This window comes from Helianthus annuus, chromosome 2 (genome assembly GCF_002127325.2).
Source record: "Helianthus annuus cultivar XRQ/B chromosome 2, HanXRQr2.0-SUNRISE, whole genome shotgun sequence".
Classification (NCBI taxonomy): domain Eukaryota; kingdom Viridiplantae; phylum Streptophyta; class Magnoliopsida; order Asterales; family Asteraceae; genus Helianthus; species Helianthus annuus.
In genome coordinates this window covers 21,509,223-21,526,482 of record NC_035434.2, presented here as the reverse complement: position 1 = coordinate 21,526,482, position 17,260 = coordinate 21,509,223, and the positions used below count along the sequence as shown (strand labels likewise).

Below are 17,260 nucleotides of genomic sequence, written 5' to 3'. Positions count from 1 at the left end.
TATTGTTTCCGGTTCTTCATCATCATCCCACATATCTTTATTCGTGCACGCTGGTTGTTCATTATTTTCATCATCTGAAATGCAAATTGCTTTGTTTTCATTGTTTCGATGATTCGTAGAGACGAAAACTTGTATTGTTTTGGGTTCTTTATCATCATCCCACAAATCCTTGTTATTGCAGGATGATTGTTCATAATTTTCAATACCCGAAAGAAGACTGATTTGTAGAAGACAGAGGGTTTGTGAAATTAGGGTTTAGGTTGATTTTGGTGAGAATTGGGGAAAGATGATGATGCAGAGGGAAAGGGTACAAATTGTTTTATTTTAATGTTTTTAATTTTTGTACACATCAATCCTCAAACATATGGTATTTGCACAATAGCCTCTGGATAATGAAATGATAAGAATACCCTCATGTGCAAGGTACATGACCATACTTAACCAAAAAATCTAACTGGGTTTCACCTAAAGGTTAAAACGTGTAAGATTTTGAAACATAAAGTACAAAACTTGCAAAGTTTTGCGCTAAAGGACACCGCCTGCAAAATGATGTAAACATAAAGGACAAAACTTGTAATTTACTCTTATGATAAAATACAATATTAAATATTTGACTTACCGAAAATTTCGCATTCGTTCATTACTGTAAACAAAGAAAGAATTATTTTTACGTTTATAATAAGTGATGTTGATTATAGTTATTAAAAATACATGTTAAAGTATTAAATAAAATATAAGCAAAAATTATGAAATTAAAAAAGAACATACCACATGCCATTAATTAAAATCATTTATTAGAACTTAAATACAACCATCTAACCGACTAAAAAAATACACATTGATTACAATATAACGTCCGACATAACATCTAAGACCACCCATAGTGGTAATGTAATTGGACGTGAAACGTGGCAAAGTTCACGCCCCATAATGTCCAATACACCACCCTCAGGGCGTGAGTCAATCAAAATTGTTGTTGGCGTGATTGTGAAAACGACGGTGAAGGTACAAAAGCGCCGGGTAAATATTTATTTGAAAAACTCTATTTCAAAAATAAAAATGTGTTGATTTGATTGGTACAAAAGCGCGGGGTAATTATGATCGAAAATAATAATTGACAATGAGTAGAAAGTGGTCAATAATAATAAACACAACAAATAAGTAACGAGTTACCAAAAGAAAACAAAATCAGAAAATAAATTCAAACGCAGCCGGCAACAGGCGAATCGCCGCCGTATCACCGTCGTTCGCCACCGGAGACCGATGCTCCACCGCCACAACTTAACCACCTCTATGTCGGTTATTATCTTCACTCAACTCTTTGCAGATCTTCAAATAAATGAATTGTAAACTCTCGGTGACCTTGAAAACCCTAATTTTCGCCTCATCGGAACGTGTTAAGTTATTTGTTTTGAAATTCGTTTGATCGGGAGTCTGTACGTAGATGTGAGAGTACACTGGTATGAATTTGCTTTGATTTCGTTTATAGAATTTATCTAATTTTTATAGTTATATGTTTTTTGAATGTTAATTAGGGTTAATGGTGATAATAAGCTGTTTTTAGTTTCTCTGTTTAGGTGTTTAGGTAATGTTAAAATTTGAGTTGTGCTTAAGTCAATTTCCTAAGTTGAAAATTGCTCTGGATTTGATTCAAATTAGGAAAATTGGATTTTAATTATCAAAACTATGATATGTTGCCAATGATAATCCTTATTCGTAATGTGACCGATGACATTTTAAGTTTCACTTTCGTTATCGAAGGCGGGAAAGATATAATTTCATTTTGTGTTCCGAGTTTGAAGGAAATGAAAAGAAATTAAAGATTTATGTGTTCCCGAATTGAAATGAAAGGACTGAAATATATTCTACAACTATACGCCGGTTTTATAATAGGTTATGTGCGGGGTAAAATGGTAATGGTAAACCTTAATATTTTTCTTCCTTCCATTTTGGAATGAAAGTTATATTAGGGAAGATCTTCCTTCCATTTCTCTTCACTCGCTTCCGATAAAAAGACTCTCTCGAACACAAATATTTTCCTCTTTCTTTCCAGTTCCTTTCATTTCCTTCCATGTAAACTCGGGAACACATAAGTAACTTCATATGCGCCGACTACAATTAATTGATTTTTATCCTTCCTTTTATTTCCTTCCATTAGTAAACTCGGGAACACATAAGTAACTTCATTTGCACTGACGAACAATTAACTGATTTTTATCCTAACTAGAATGTTATAAATCGTTTTGAAACGACATTAATAAAATCAGGGGCAATGAATCACAATTTGGATTATTAAAATCTAATTTGAATTCAAATTAAGTACATTTTGGCTTAAAATCCAGAACAAGTCATTTTCCCTAATTTATACCCTGTAGATATGATGAAGATCGTTCTATATATATATGCTAAGTATTCGACGTATGATCAACTTTTACATGCTCGGTCACTCATTTCACTAGCGTAGCGTTTGGTATAAAGTAATAGAAGGTGGAATGGAATGAAAAGAAACATGTTTGGTTATCATATGGTAATGAAATGGAGCATTCCACAAGGAATTTAACTTCTTCCAAATATAACAATTTCCATTCCTTAGTAGGAGGTGTTTTTTTTTTCATTCCTTCAAGGAATGGAAAGAAATATATTATTATTATTATATTTATGTTTATATTTATATTTATATTTATATTAAAAATATTATTAATATCAATATTTTTATTATTAATTTTTTTTACCATTAACATTTTATTATTATTATTATTGAGACAATTATATTCTTTTCGTTTTTAATACTATTGTGTTTCGTTACTTCGCTTTTTTGTCTATCAAATTGTATAAAGTAATGATTCATTCTATTCACATATAAGTACTTTGTTCATTCCATTCTCTCATTCATTCCATTACCTCATACCAAACAGACTTTAGGATAATACTTAGGTTCGATATTCGACCGTAGTATAACAATTATTCTTAGTAATCTATACGAGGAACTGTATCTTTTGAGTGTTTTGTAAAACTTGAGCTATTTATGGTTAGTTAGTAAATTTAGGTAAGATATTATTTTGCACAATCAAAATGGAAACTTATGGTATTTCTTTAACCAAAACTGGTAACAATATTAATTTCATAATTAGGGAACTGTTTAAATTACCAAAAAAAAAAACTTTCTATTAATAAATTTAGCAACAAAACATTTTATTAAAATAGAAAGGATTTCATTCAAATTCCAATTCCATTTCCATTTCCAATTCATTTACAAAATAATCCGTGAACCAAATGGACAGTGTTTTATAAAAATGTGCTATTTAAGGTTAATATCGAGCAAAATGTTATTTTGCACAATCAAAATATCCATTCATAGTATTTCCTTAACTAAGAGCATTCACATTGGAGCCTTTAAAACATGCTAATCTTTAAAATTTAAAGAAAAATATAGAGAATGATAAATCACAGAGATGCTACAACTAGTCTCTAAATATAGAGATTTACGATACATTCTGTATAGATGTTTGTAAGTGAAGGAAAGATAAAAAATAATAGAAAAAGAGTAAAAGAAATATTATTTAATTGAATAAGGATATATTTAGAGAACTGGATGTTGTGGGTTTATAAAAGATGAATAAAATTTAGAGAAAAAGATGAGTTTTAGTTATATTATAGAGATAGAGAAGCCAATGTGAATTCTCTAAACTAGGTAACAATATTATTTCATAATAAAGTGAACAATTATGGTATGTTTGGCAAAAGTAGTTGGTGGCTGGAAGCTGGTAGCTAGTAGCTGTAGCTTTTTAGATATATTTGGTGTTTGGCAGGGTAGCTGGAACTTTTAATAAAATGTATAAAATGACCAAAATGGACATAACTAAAAATTTTAAAAGTTTGTGCATTAAAAAGTTCATTATCTTTAGAGGTTAAAATAGTCATTTTTTCTCTAAAAGCTTGTAGCTCCTTCTGAACGCTACTAGTAGGAGCGTTCAACCAAAAGCTTCAAGCTCCAAAATTAAAAGCTTCAAGCTCTTTCAACCAAACAAGACTTTTTTTTTTTATTATTGAGTAGAAGCTTTTTCTTAAAAGATTAAAGCTAGAAGCTCCTAAAAGCTCCATGCCAAACATACCCTTAATCTCATGAGTGTTTTGTAAGACTTGTGCTATTTATGGTTAATTAGTAAATTAAGCAAAAATTTTATTTTGCATAAATAGATATCCATTCATAACATTTCCTTAACTATAAAAGGAAACCATATTCTTTTCTTAACACACACAACTTTATAAATAGGTATTAAGGAACACAAGCATTATGCTTAATATCATTTATATTAATATAAAAACCATCTGGGTTGGTTCTATCAGTCTTTTTAAGTTTTTTGAAATCACATTTTTTAATAGATGCTAACCGATTTCCTGAACGCCTGTTGCAGTGAATGAAAGAGTTACTTAGCGGTAATGTTTATGCAAACATGGATGCTAACGGTGTTAAGTTGGAGCCCGACATACTCAGCGTATCAAGTCAACTAAAACAGTCCCATACCATTATCTCTATAGGTAGAAGATTTGAAAAACAAGAACAGTCAGCAGCTGATGCTGCGAACTTTTGTTCCACGTCACCAGTTTGTGAAGCCCCTATAATTCGGCAATTCTGGAAAGCTGGAGTTTACAACGATGAGCTTGCTTCTAAGCCCACAACTCAATGTATCTATCAGTCTTATGTTCAACGTATGCTTTTACTGTATGTATGCTTAATGGATGTTGTGATAAATGATTTTGCAGCTGGTTCAACTTATCTACATATACATCCGAGATTTCTTCACTCCAATGCTACTTCTCACAAATGGGTTTTTGGTGGTATGTTGAGCTTCACCAAAGTATATATATATATATATATATATATATATATTGTAGTGCCATATAGGCATATACTGTCATAAGTCCAACAACATAGGCTGAATATAAACATGATATAACTATTTATTGTTTTGTTTTGTTTTTGCAGCTGTAGCTGAGCTTATCGACAATGCCGTAGATGAGGTAATAATACCACTACTGATTTCACACCTTTATATCATATTTTTTATTTACATGATTCCAAATCTATTTTCCTTTTTATGACTTCTGTTGCTTTGGTTTTGCTATATGCTTGTTCATATCACCTCCTATTATTTTGTAGATACAAAATGGGGCTACATTTGTAGTTATCGATAAATACATGAACCCAAGAAACGGAAGCTCAGCATTGTTAATCCAAGGTAGCATATATTTTATTCCTTGTGCAGATGACACTTCTTTCATTATTTTTAGCTATGCAGTTAACATGGGTGATATATCGGTTATCGGTCCCCATGTAAAATATCGCTGTCAAATATCAATCAGAATATCGGTACCGATATTATCGGCGATATTGACCGACTAACCGACCGATGTATCACTGATTTTCCCGATTTCAGATTTTCAGTACCTATCTTTTTAGTTCTACGTTCTTATTGCTGCCGTTAGTGCTTAAAGTCTTAATTGTTAGTGTTAAATGTTAGTCTTTTAAGTCTTAATCAGTTCATACTTGCTACAATTGTTAGTGTTTTGCAAGTTGCAAAAGGTTGATTTGTTAATGGTAGGAGAGTATACTGAATTGTAAGTGTTAGATTCCTATATATATATATATATATATTCTGCATGATGTTCAAATTACCGATATTCCACCGCGATAACCTATATCTCAAATATCGGTCGTTGACCGATATCCGATTTTATACTGCCTTAACTGCAAAGCTTTCATTATTTTTAGTTGAATGTTCTGATCTTGAGAGTTTCTTTTGTATCTTTTTTTTTTTTTAATTTCAAACTAGATGACGGAAACGGGATGGATCCAGAGTCAATGCGCCGATGTCTGAGTTTTGGATTTTCCGATAAATCCTCAATATCAGCGATTGGAAAGTGTATGTACATGCTCTTCTTGATAAATACCATTTTTTTATTATTTATTGTTTACCCATTTTTATTAATAGACATAGTAATGTTCAGATGGAAATGGCTTTAAGACCAGTACTATGAGGCTTGGAGCTGATGTCATAGTTTTCAGCCGTAACATAACTAACAGGTGTGATTTTTAATCTGGTTTCAATCTTTCATGTCATCAACATCAATGAGTGTTTGTATTAAAGGTGGCAAAATGAGTGGGTTTTGTAATGGGTCAAAATGGTAATTTCTGGTACGGGTCAAAATCGTCAAACACTTCATGTTCTAAAAGTTACATTATTAAATATTTAGTGGGCGTTGAAATATGTTAAGAGAAGCTATTATAGTACAGTAAGGGCAAATACCATGAAAAAACAACCTATTTTCTGTTTTTCTCTCACAATAGTCGCTCAACCCACTTTTTACATATTAACGTCGCTCTACATGTTAAAACTGAACAAAATTGTGTGTGTGTTTTTTTAAAAGGTCTTGAAACCGGTACATCCGGTTGTTTTGGTTGTATGGCTGTTATGTGGCTTTTCTTTTCTTTTCTTTTCTTTTTCTTTTTAATTAAAAAGGAGTTGTAAATCTCAATTTGATGTTCAAGCAATCATTGTATTACTTGCTAGAAATTGATTTTGAGTTGTTTATTTGTTTTAACTAGTAATTTAACCCCACGCGTTGCGTTGGGAGTCTGGTTGGTTCGTCACATTAGCAAGAAAAAAACACTAAAAGGCGAAATACTAAAAGGAATAAAAGTAGAGGGACTAAACATGTATATAAACAAAGTTAACTAATAAGAACAAACCTTTATTAAAGTAGAGGGACTACACATCTATATTAAGAAAGTTGGAGTAGAAAAACTAAACATGTATATTAGCAAAGTTAAGGGCGAAAAAAGACGAAAGAGCTTAAAAAAAGAGGCTGCCAAGTGGCGGCATGCGATTCGCCTGAGTGAATAGTGAGACACAATGCTTTGCCTTTTAATATATATATATATAGAGAGAGAGAGAAAGTATATCGTACATTACGGCTTAACGTACTTCACGTACGACAAGGTGCGTGATTTGTTCTATAACACGCGTGATTAATGTTTTCAATATGCGTGATTATTGTGTTTCAACATGCGCGATTTTGGATTTTTGAGTTATAACGTGCGTGATTTTAATGAACGTGCGTAATTACCTGTCGTATTTGATGTACGTTAAGCCGTAATGTACGTTAACCTTCCTCTCTCTCTCTCTCTCTGTATATATATATAGATATATATATATATATATAAGATTAGGTTCAAGAGTGAACACGAGTGTAGCTTGCGAACTGAGTGAACTAATCCTGACCATACACGTGTGTAGATCAATGGTCAGGATTTGAGGTTGAAATACACTAGTGTATTTTACGATTTGATGATGAGATCCTGGCCATACACGTATGTAGATCAATGGCCAGGATTTGTTCACTCAGTTCGCAAATACACTAGTGTTCACCCTATGTATATATCGGGTGCTGAAGAAGGGATTTTAGATATTAACTGAATCTAAAATGAGCCGAAACTAAAAAGTCATAAAATTGCGTCAAGATGCAGTTCGAAAGGTGAAGAAGACGACTCTGTACAAAACTTTCCATTAAGTTACTCTTTTACCCCCTAAAGTTAGTAAATGTTTGCCAACTTAAATTTCAGAATCATTTATATTACCTTTTAACCCCTGTAAATCTTATTCAAATTTAACAAGTAGCGGGACAGTGGGACTTTAATATGCAAAAAGTGGATTGAGGGACTTTAGCGAGAAAAAAAAAGCAGAAATATAGTCTTCTTGATTTCATAGTTACTTAGCTCTCCGAATCTTTATATATTCTGTTTATTTTATTCTGTCATTGTTCTTATGAGCAGCAAAGTGACTCAAAGCATTGGACTTTTATCGTATACATTTTTGACTCGAGAGGGTTATGACAGAATAGTAGTTCCCATGGTAAGATTTGCTGCTATTATGATAATGATATTGTTCCGGTAAATCATTGTTAAAATATACTATAAAATGGAAAAATGGATACAAAAGCAACTTATTTTTACATCCTAATCTATGATTAAACTTGTTTATTGAAAACTGCAGGTTCACTATGAGTTCAACTTCGTTACGAACTCTTTTGTTTCCCTACAAGCAAAAGATAACGAGTACCCTAATTTAAATATGTCTATGCTGTTGAAATGGTCTCCATATTCAACAGAAGAGGAACTACTTAAACAAGTGAGTATTTGCTTATTTAAAAAATATCTTTTGATTGTGTTTATAAACTATTAGGTTCTAACTCACAATATCTGTTGGAAACAAACTTGCACACAAATTACATAGACCCTAACCCTGTATTTACATTAAAATTCTAACTTACTCACCAAAACACCTAATATTAGGACTCCTTCAACTTTCACCTTCTTTCAAACCTGACCCTTTATTGGGTTTGAAGTCCTTTTGCTTATTGGGCTTGGTGAAGGGTTAGAAGACTTTGGGCCTGTTTTGATCCATGATTGTTTTCTTGGGGCGCTACAAACCCTAATTATATCTCTATATACCTATGTCACGTATTGCAATCTTTGTACTGAGCATGATAAAAAATATCTAGTTGTAGCCCATGGACGTAGGACTTACATCGAATGTGGACCACGTAAATTGTCGTGTTCTTGTTATCTGCGTGTTTATCGTTTGTGCAATTATGTGTTGGTTCCGCTGCGCCACTTGATACCTAAGCCTTCTTTGCATAACAATTTTTTAATGATATGTAGTTTGAAAACGTGGGTCCTCATGGCACAAAAATCATCATATACAATCTATGGCTTGATGAGGATCGAGGTATGGAGCTAGATTTCGACTCGGATCCCGAGGTATCATAAGTCGTAACCTTTTTTTGTAAGTTATATATTTTACTTTACCCTATAAGAAAAATGGGTCTAAATTTCTACTTCTAGCTCTATGTGAAAATAAAACTGTCTAACAAGTAAGCAGAATACAAGTTGGGAGAATATTTTATAAACCTATGAGAAATATGTAAGAAAACGTAAATTGCACGTAATTTTGTTTTAGGATATTTGTATAACTCGGATTGCGAGTAACAAGCTAAAGGATGGTTCTCGTCAAGCCACAAGCGGACATCTTGCCAACCGGCTTCGTTATTCTCTCCGTGTAAGTTAATCCACGTGCTATGGTTTGATAATGCGTGTATAGTAAAAAAAAAGTGTAAAATGCCATTTCGTCCCTGAGGTTTGGATAGTTTTGCAATTTTCATCCAAAGGTTTGTTTTTCCGCATATAGATCCAAAAAATTGAAATCTTGTCCATTTTTCTCTATTAGTTCAGGGGTATTTCCGTCTTTTTTGTTAACTTAAAGGGCAATTCGGCCCTTTTCACTTTATGTAAAAAGACCACCTACCCCTGAAAAAGACCAAATTGCCCTTTAAGTTAACAAAAAGCGGAAATACCCCTGACTTAACGGAGAAAAATGGATGGAGTTAACGAGCCCGATGAAAATGGCAAGATTTCAAACCTTTTGGATCCAGACGTGGAAAAACAAAACTTTAGACGAAAGTCGTAAAACTGGCCAAACCTCAGGGACGAAAATGGCATGTTACTCAAAATTTTTTTTTATCACTAAACTCTTCTAAAAGGTCTACATCTTATCTTATTTCAGGCATACTTATCAATCTTGTACTTAAAATTACCTGAAACTTTCGCAATGGTATTGCGTGGGAAAGTCGTCCTGTATCATAACGTTGCTACAGACTTGAAGTACACAGAATTTATCATGTATAAACCTCTTGAGGTTGAGTTGAATTTATGTATACTCGTTTAGTGTTTTTTTGTGTTTTGAAGTAAAAATAAAAGTTGATGGAAGTTATTCTGATCAATTCAGGGTTCGGTGGTTACAACGATCGGTTTTCTCAAGGAGGCACCACATATCAATGTTCATGGATTTAACGTCTACCACAAAAATCGCCTGATACTGGTGAGCATTGGCGCATTGCTTTCTATTTCTTTATGTAGATTGAAAGAAATATTTACTGATATTATAGCTTTTAAGGCTCGTATGATCTCAAAAATCAAACTACAGAGTCATACTGTTTTGGCACTTTAAGCCCGTTTCCTTTTAGAATGGGTCGATTTGGGTTGTTTTTATTTCAAATATGTCAAATGTCTGAACATGTTGAAAGTCAGTTAGTCAGCTAAAGTTGGCCCCTCAACTTTGGTATTAACCAACTATAGCCCCTCAACATTAATAATGACATGTTTAGCCCCTTAAATAAAACAACTTTAGCCCCTCAACTTCAATAATAATAAACAACTTTAGCCCCTCAACTTTAATAGTGACATGTTTAGCCTCTCAACTTTAATATTGACATTTTTAGCCCCTCAACTTTATAATAAACAAGTTTAGCCCCTCAACTTTAATAATAATCAAGTTTAGCCCCTCAATCTTTAATAAGGACATGTTTAGCCCCTCAATTTTAATAATGACATGTTTAGCCCCTGCCCCACAACTTTAATAATGACATCAAACAACTTTAACTCTCGCGATTTGTTTAGTTTTATCTACGTTTCGAACCCGTTGTGGAGCGCGGGTGATAACCCATTAGTTTGTTTTTATACAGTAAAAGATGGTTCATGACTTGCTTCGATTTGTGTGTTTTGGTTGTTTTAAAGGTTTATGAACTCCCCTAGTCACATTTTTTGCAACTAAACACACTTTTGTCATTTCTTGTCCATATTTTTTCAGCCATTTTGGCCCGTGGTTAGCTATTCTTCAAACAGAGGGAGATGCGTAGTTGGTAAGAACCTAAAATCGTGCTGGTCCCAAAGTAAATTAGTTGTTTCTTACAACTAAAGGATTCCTTACAGGTATTCTTGAAGCAAATTTCATCGAGCCAACTCATGATAAGCAAGATTTTGAAAAAACTTCTGTTTACCAAAAACTTGTTCATCGGTTAAAAGAAATGACATTGGAGTACTGGTAAGCAATTCTTTGTATATCCCAAAAATAGTGGTGCCAATTTCAACCCATTTGTATGTTACAGATCAAATGATGAAATTTAGCTATGAACTAGAAGTTTTACCCCCGCGTTACGGCGGGAGTTTGATTATCATTACAGTACCGACATTAGGTACAGCAACCGAAAGAGATAACGTAAAACCATGGGGAAACTGGGAAAGAACATCGAAACGTCAGCGTACGTATTCGAAAAAAATCACTAAAAGCAAAAAAAATACCGGTTCTAATAACATGGATACCTGTAACGATATTGTTCGGTTGGAGTCGGTTTGGTTCGTCACTTTAGCCAGGGAAAAACACTAAAAGGCAAAATACGAAAGGAATGAAAGTAGAGGGACTAAGCATGTATATTAGCAAAGTTAACGTAGAGGATCTAAACATGTATATAAGCAAAGTTAATTTTAGAAGGAAAAAACTTTATTAAAGTAGAGGGGCTAAACATGTATGTTAGAGAAGTTAAAGTTTAGGGGTTGTATAGTAAATAAAGTTGAGAACATCGGGTATAATTAGAAAATCCACTAAAAGATTTAGCTACTGTAGCTAAGGATTGTGTTTTAGTAATAATAATGACCAGAAAGTCATCTTACGCCATTAGTCCGTTAGCGTTAAGTCACTATTCCTCGGTTATGTTCAGAATCTATACTATATAATAAAAGAAACCACTTTGGGACACTTGTCATCATATTAGGGCATCTCTTATAGATAATTATTATTTTAATTTAATCTTTTCTAATTAATTATAAATAACCGTCCTATTAAATATTATTTAGTTTAATATCTTATGGATAATTATTATTTAGTTTAATCTTCTTCTCATTTTGGCCTCTGTGGTTATATCACTTTTACCCTTTTAGCCCAAAAAAGAATTTTTTAACATCTCAGCCCCCAACATCTTCTTTTCTAACCCTTTTGGCCCCTAACACTAACCTCATCCATTAAATGTTAGGGGCCAAAAGGGTTAAAAAAGACGTTAGGGCAAAAAAGGTTAGAAAAAAAAGACGTTGGGGCTCAGATGTTAAAAAATTCTTTTTTGGGCTGAAAGGGTAAAAGTGATATAACCACAGGGGCCAAAATCGTAATTTTATTATTTGATGTATAAAATTAGATTTATTCAATTCGTACAATACACGGGATTTTTTAAGGATATATATATTTTTTATTATTTAGTACAGAAAATTACACTTATTCAAACCGTGTAATACACATATTTTTAAAGATGCAATTTTTTATTATTTAATATATAAAATTACATTTATTCAACCCGTGTAATAAATGAGGCTTTTTTAAAAGATGTATTATTTTATTATTTGGTAAACAATATTAAATTTATTCAACTTGTGTAATACACGTGGTTTTAAGGATATAACTTTTTTATTTGGTATATAAAATTAAATTTATTCAACCTGTACAATATTGTTCTTATAGATATAACTTTTTATTATTTAATATATAAAATTATATTTATTCAACTCGTGCAATAAAGAAGGTTTTTAAAGATATATTGTTTTATTATTTAGTATATAAAATTTATTTATTCAACCCGTGTATTACACGGGGTTATAACCTAGTTAATACTATATAGAGAATAATTTGCTTATTTATTTTTCCCACCAATACTGCAGGGATTACCATTGTGGACTGATCGGTTATCAAATTCACCGAAAACCTCGACCACCATCCGCTACCCCAGGTGCCACTAATTTCGTTCATCAGCACGGTCCAGAACAACCCGCTCTCTCGAGGATATACAAACACACCGCTGGCGGTGACAAAACCAAAATACCGCCAATGATAACTACCATAAATAGCAGGGCATCTTTTCAATCAAATTTGTTACCGAACATAGTACAACAACCAAGCTTCCCTCCAGGTTTCCAACAAGGTTAGAAATGTAAAAAACTTGTATTGTTAAAGGGTGATCATATTTTTGAAAATGAGGATCTCTCGTTATCGTTATCACTGCTTAATTTGTCGTTTTTTTCGGTAAAAAGGGTCAAACTTGAAGAGGAAATTAAGTGAACTACCTATGATGTTCAAATCAGAGGCGCGGATGGAAGAGAACAGAAAGCTTCGAGCAAAGTTAGTATTCTTTACGTATCGTTCACACGTTTGATTATTTTCTTTATTTATCATTGTTATTTTAAGAATGTTAATGATCTTAGCTAGAAAACTGCCATTTTGGTCCCTGTGGTTTGATCACTTTTGCCACTTTAGTCCAAAACTCAAACTTTTTGCATCTGGTCCCTGTGGTTTCAGTTTTATTGCCATTTTGGTCCAAAAATGAAACTAGGTCATATTTGTCTTATAAAATCCTGCAATTTTGTCATTTTCCTCAGGGGCAAATCAGGTCATATTTGTCTTATAAAATATGGTATTTATTTATAAAAAAGAAATGATCATTTTGCACCAGCGGAAAATGACAAAATAGCAGGATTTTATAAGACAAATATGACATGATATCATTTTTGGACCAAAATGGCAATAAAACTGAAACCACAGGGACCCAAATGCAAAAAGTTTGAGTTTTGGACTAAAGTGGCAAAAGTGACCAAACCACAAGTACCAAAATGGCAGTTTACTCTTTTTTTTTGTTTTGGGTGGAATATAAAGAATTAAATTAAAAAAAAAGACCTTTATTAAATCAAATTTATAAACCTTTATGTGATTTCGTTTAATGATTTGTTTTTTTTTTTTCAGATGCTCAGAATTTGAGAAGGCGGAAGAACGACTCAAGCTCAAGGTAATATTGGCTGTTTATTTCTATAAAAGATGCTTAAACAGTTATACTTTTGTGCCATCTACCTCCCTGATTTTGTAATTAGTGTGTAAATGGGCCCAGCTGAGCCCAAGCTCGGCTAGCTAATGATTTTTCATGATTGGACTCGACTCGTTTATTATTCAACAAAGAGTTAATTACTGTTTTCGTCCCTGTGGTTTGTCAAAAATCACTATTTCAGTCCATTAGTTTAAAAATTGCGATTTCAGTCCCTGTGGTTTCACTTTCGTAACCATTTCAGTCCCTGTGGTGAAACCATAGGGACTGAAAGTGAAACCACAGGGACTGAAATGGTTACGAAAGTGAAACCACAAGGACTGAAATCGCAATTTTTAAACTAATGGACTGAAATAGTGATTTTTGACAAACCACAGGGACGAAAACAGTAATTAACTCTTCAATAAATATATAATTACTTGTGGGTATGATTATTTATCCTTTAGTAATTATACTTTTATAAAATATATATTATTTAGTTATTTTATCATATTATTAAATATTTATTATGTAGTTAAATATTTATGTATAAAATTAAAACTATAACATTTATATAAAGAACGATCTCATTTAGGCTCACAAGCTAGTCAACTTTTGTATGTAAATCTCAAGCTCGTATATAAAGTGTGCTCCAATTTAGGCTGGAGCTCGTTTAAGCTCGCCTCGTGTCGAAGTTTTTTACAGACCGATCCTGAGTAGCTCACGAGCAACTTGGCTCGTTTACATCTCTAGTAATTAGTGAACGTCCCAAACGGGTTGAAGGAAAGCTGATTATATAGTCAAGGGTTCATTAATGTTCAAATCGTTTTATTTAAAAGAAATAAAAACTAAGACAGTGTTAGCGGGTCGAGGTGGTCAACCCAACCCGGCCCGTACAAATTAGCATTTTGATCCGTTACGTGACCCGCATGTTTTTCCACCTATATTTATATGGTTGACATTGTGTTTGATCGTGGTTTCATTATCGATTGTTGGCGCAGGTGATTCAGCTTAAAATGGAATTAGGAGAGGCCCAAAAGGAGTATGTTCGTTTATTGGATGAGTTGCAATGCCTGGAGAAGGTGAAGTGTGAAACAAGTTTTCAATATATTTAGATGTTTTATTAGCATAATAATAATATTATTATTAATATGTATTTAGATTTGTAAAATAATATTCATTTTTTGTTTGCAAAGGTGTATCCTATTTTCATTTCTAGACTTAACATGTATGAAAAATAAGCACCATAATTAGTAGGAAACACTACTATGATTTTATGAGATAATTAGTGATTTAGTGTGCATTAATATTTATACCAATGACACTATTGAATAGCAATTAATCTTGTAGGCTTAGCCCTTTCATTTATACTATTTATTTTGTTGTGCGTATTGAAAATCTGATTGATTTAATACAAAATGGGTTTTCTAGATAGTTTTTTTTTTTTTTTTTTTGACAATAAACTTTCATTAACAAACAACCGAACCCGAAAACCGGGCTAGCACAAAAACAACAAAACAAAAAGTTACATAATTACAAATTTACACCAATCATTCCATTCTATCGATCGAAACCGAGATCTATATCTAAGCCAAAATAATTAGTTTAATTTCTGATTTTTGTCCTTTTTTGCCCCTTTTCTTTGCCAAGAGACCAAGGCATTGCCATTGACACCCTCCTGATGTGGGCTTTCTTATTGTGTGGTAACCAACAAAATCTCCGAATAACCTGAAAACTCAATGTTTTCATTAGCATGATACCAAATACCAAGTGTGGGTATACCTTTAAGGTATCTGAATATCTTTTTTACAACTACTTGATGAGGCTTGCTAGGTGATGCTTAGTATCTAGCACAGACACAAGTTGCAAACATAATATCAGGCTTTGATGTAATTAAGTACATCAAGGACCCAATCATACATCTATAAGAGTTTTTGATGCAATTAAGTACATCAAGGACCCAATTGTACATCAATAAGAGTCTGATCCACCAAGTCATCTTTTTCATCATAAATGAATGGTTTGCTTGTACATATGGGAAAGTGCTACATGGTTTACAATCCTTCATATCATTTTTTTTCAAAAGAGTTTAACTTATTTGTTTTGTTGAATGAAAGTTTCTTTTTTTAGTTTTACTTGTAATCCAAGAAAACATTGGAGCTCACCCATAGCACTCAAGTCTTTACTTTCATCCGTGTCATAAATATTCAAGTCTTTACTCTCATTTAATCATGTATTCAACAATAGTTTTGGTCTAGGTATTTCATCAAACACTTAGTGTGCATACAACGATGTAAGCACAATGTACTAGGGATGAGCAAATACCGATACCGTCCCGATCCCGACCAATACCGATCCCGAATTTTGTGAAAACTTGGTACAGATACCGGTACCGAAATACGTCGGTTCGGGACGGTATCGGTACGGTATCGGTATTTTAAGGGTAAAAGTCGGTATTTTACCAATACCGTACCGTACCGATACCGAAAAATCACAAAAGTGGATACCGTTTCCGGTACCAAAAACGGATCGGGATCAGAACGGTATTTTATACCCTTTGCTCATCCCTACAATGTACAACATATTAATGCTTAATCTTCCTAATTCAAAGAATTAAACACCATGTATGTTCTCTTACTAAGCTCAAGTATCATCTATTCATTTATTAATTTCTTGGTTATTGGATTTCTCCTCTTTTCCTTTCTCCTCTCCCCCATGTGCCACACACACATATGAACCAGAAAATTCTGGTTCTATCACCAGTGGCGGATCCAGAAATTTTTTTTACTGGGTTCACTTTTTTAGATACTTCAATTTCATATGACTGAACATAAAAAATTTCAGGTCGGTTCGACAGTTCGGATCGGGTAAGGTTCATCACATAATAAAAGTACGATACAATAATGAAAAGAAAATCGTCATTAGAAATTTAAAAACACATAATTTAAAATACGACAGTCTTGACAAATAAAAAAAACTACCTAAAGTTGTTGACGAGTAGTTTTCATCTTTTGAAAACGTTGCATTACACTCTCAACGGAAACTTGTTGTAATAACTTCTTTTCAATGTAACAAATTAAATAAGTATATAATAGAACGCAAACTAAAATAAACATTTTAAACAAACGAACATAAACAAGCGAACGAACTAGACAAGGTTGATTAGGGACACTTATTAAATGTCAAATATTATCATTATGCATGTTAAATATTTGAATACCATGTCTAGGATATAGGATCAACTGAGGAGGTATCATACATAATGATTTATTTGTTAAAACATTGTGACCTATTTTTCATATTCATACATTTCGGTCTTTTTGAATCATAATCAGATTTAGTTTTGTGTGTAATTTAAAGAAATAAAAGAGCATTGAACACTGGAAGAGAGTTGAAGAGGCTTTTCAATGCATTGCAGATTGGTATTGGTACTCTAATAAAAGATCATGTATAAGGCATTTAAAAGCAATGCCTTCAACTGCAGTTCCGTACAATACGGGCCGGACAAAAAAATAATGATGATACCATT

At 32.8% G+C, this 17,260-nt stretch overlaps 1 protein-coding gene across 3 annotated transcripts; it reads left to right on the top strand.

The window, feature by feature from the left end:
* Window positions 1–1,164: 1,164 nt before the first annotated feature.
* LOC110912381 (protein MICRORCHIDIA 6) lies at window positions 1,165–15,050 on the top strand. Of its 3 annotated transcripts, none has more exons than XM_022157084.2 (20): window positions 1,165–1,460; window positions 3,748–3,764; window positions 4,416–4,686; window positions 4,765–4,839; window positions 4,988–5,022; window positions 5,162–5,240; window positions 5,835–5,924; window positions 6,010–6,085; window positions 7,835–7,913; window positions 8,055–8,189; window positions 8,723–8,821; window positions 9,021–9,119; window positions 9,624–9,755; window positions 9,846–9,938; window positions 10,707–10,758; window positions 10,829–10,940; window positions 12,602–12,861; window positions 12,971–13,058; window positions 13,677–13,719; window positions 14,733–15,050. In XM_022157084.2, exons 3-20 carry the CDS (start codon window positions 4,419–4,421, stop codon window positions 14,844–14,846), a joined length of 1,929 nt encoding a protein of 642 aa, XP_022012776.1. In that variant the 5' UTR covers window positions 1,165–1,460; window positions 3,748–3,764; window positions 4,416–4,418; the 3' UTR covers window positions 14,847–15,050. The 3 variants fall into 3 exon arrangements, with proteins under 3 accessions (XP_022012776.1, XP_035835604.1, XP_022012780.1); XM_035979711.1 differs by having other exon boundaries at window positions 3,745–3,764; XM_022157088.1 differs by lacking the exon at window positions 3,748–3,764.
* Window positions 15,051–17,260: the final 2,210 nt, after the last annotated feature.

Bases quoted from the DNA above. Each gene is read 5' to 3' on its own strand.
- LOC110912381 (XM_022157088.1), top strand. From the start codon at position 4,419: ATGAAAGAGTTACTTAGCGGTAATGTTTATGCAAACATGGATGCTAAC. The intron at 4,840-4,987 runs GTATGTTGAGCT...TTGTTTTTGCAG, and splicing joins TCACAAATGGGTTTTTGGTG to CTGTAGCTGAGCTTATCGAC. The intron at 5,925-6,009 runs GTATGTACATGC...AGTAATGTTCAG, and splicing joins AATATCAGCGATTGGAAAGT to ATGGAAATGGCTTTAAGACC.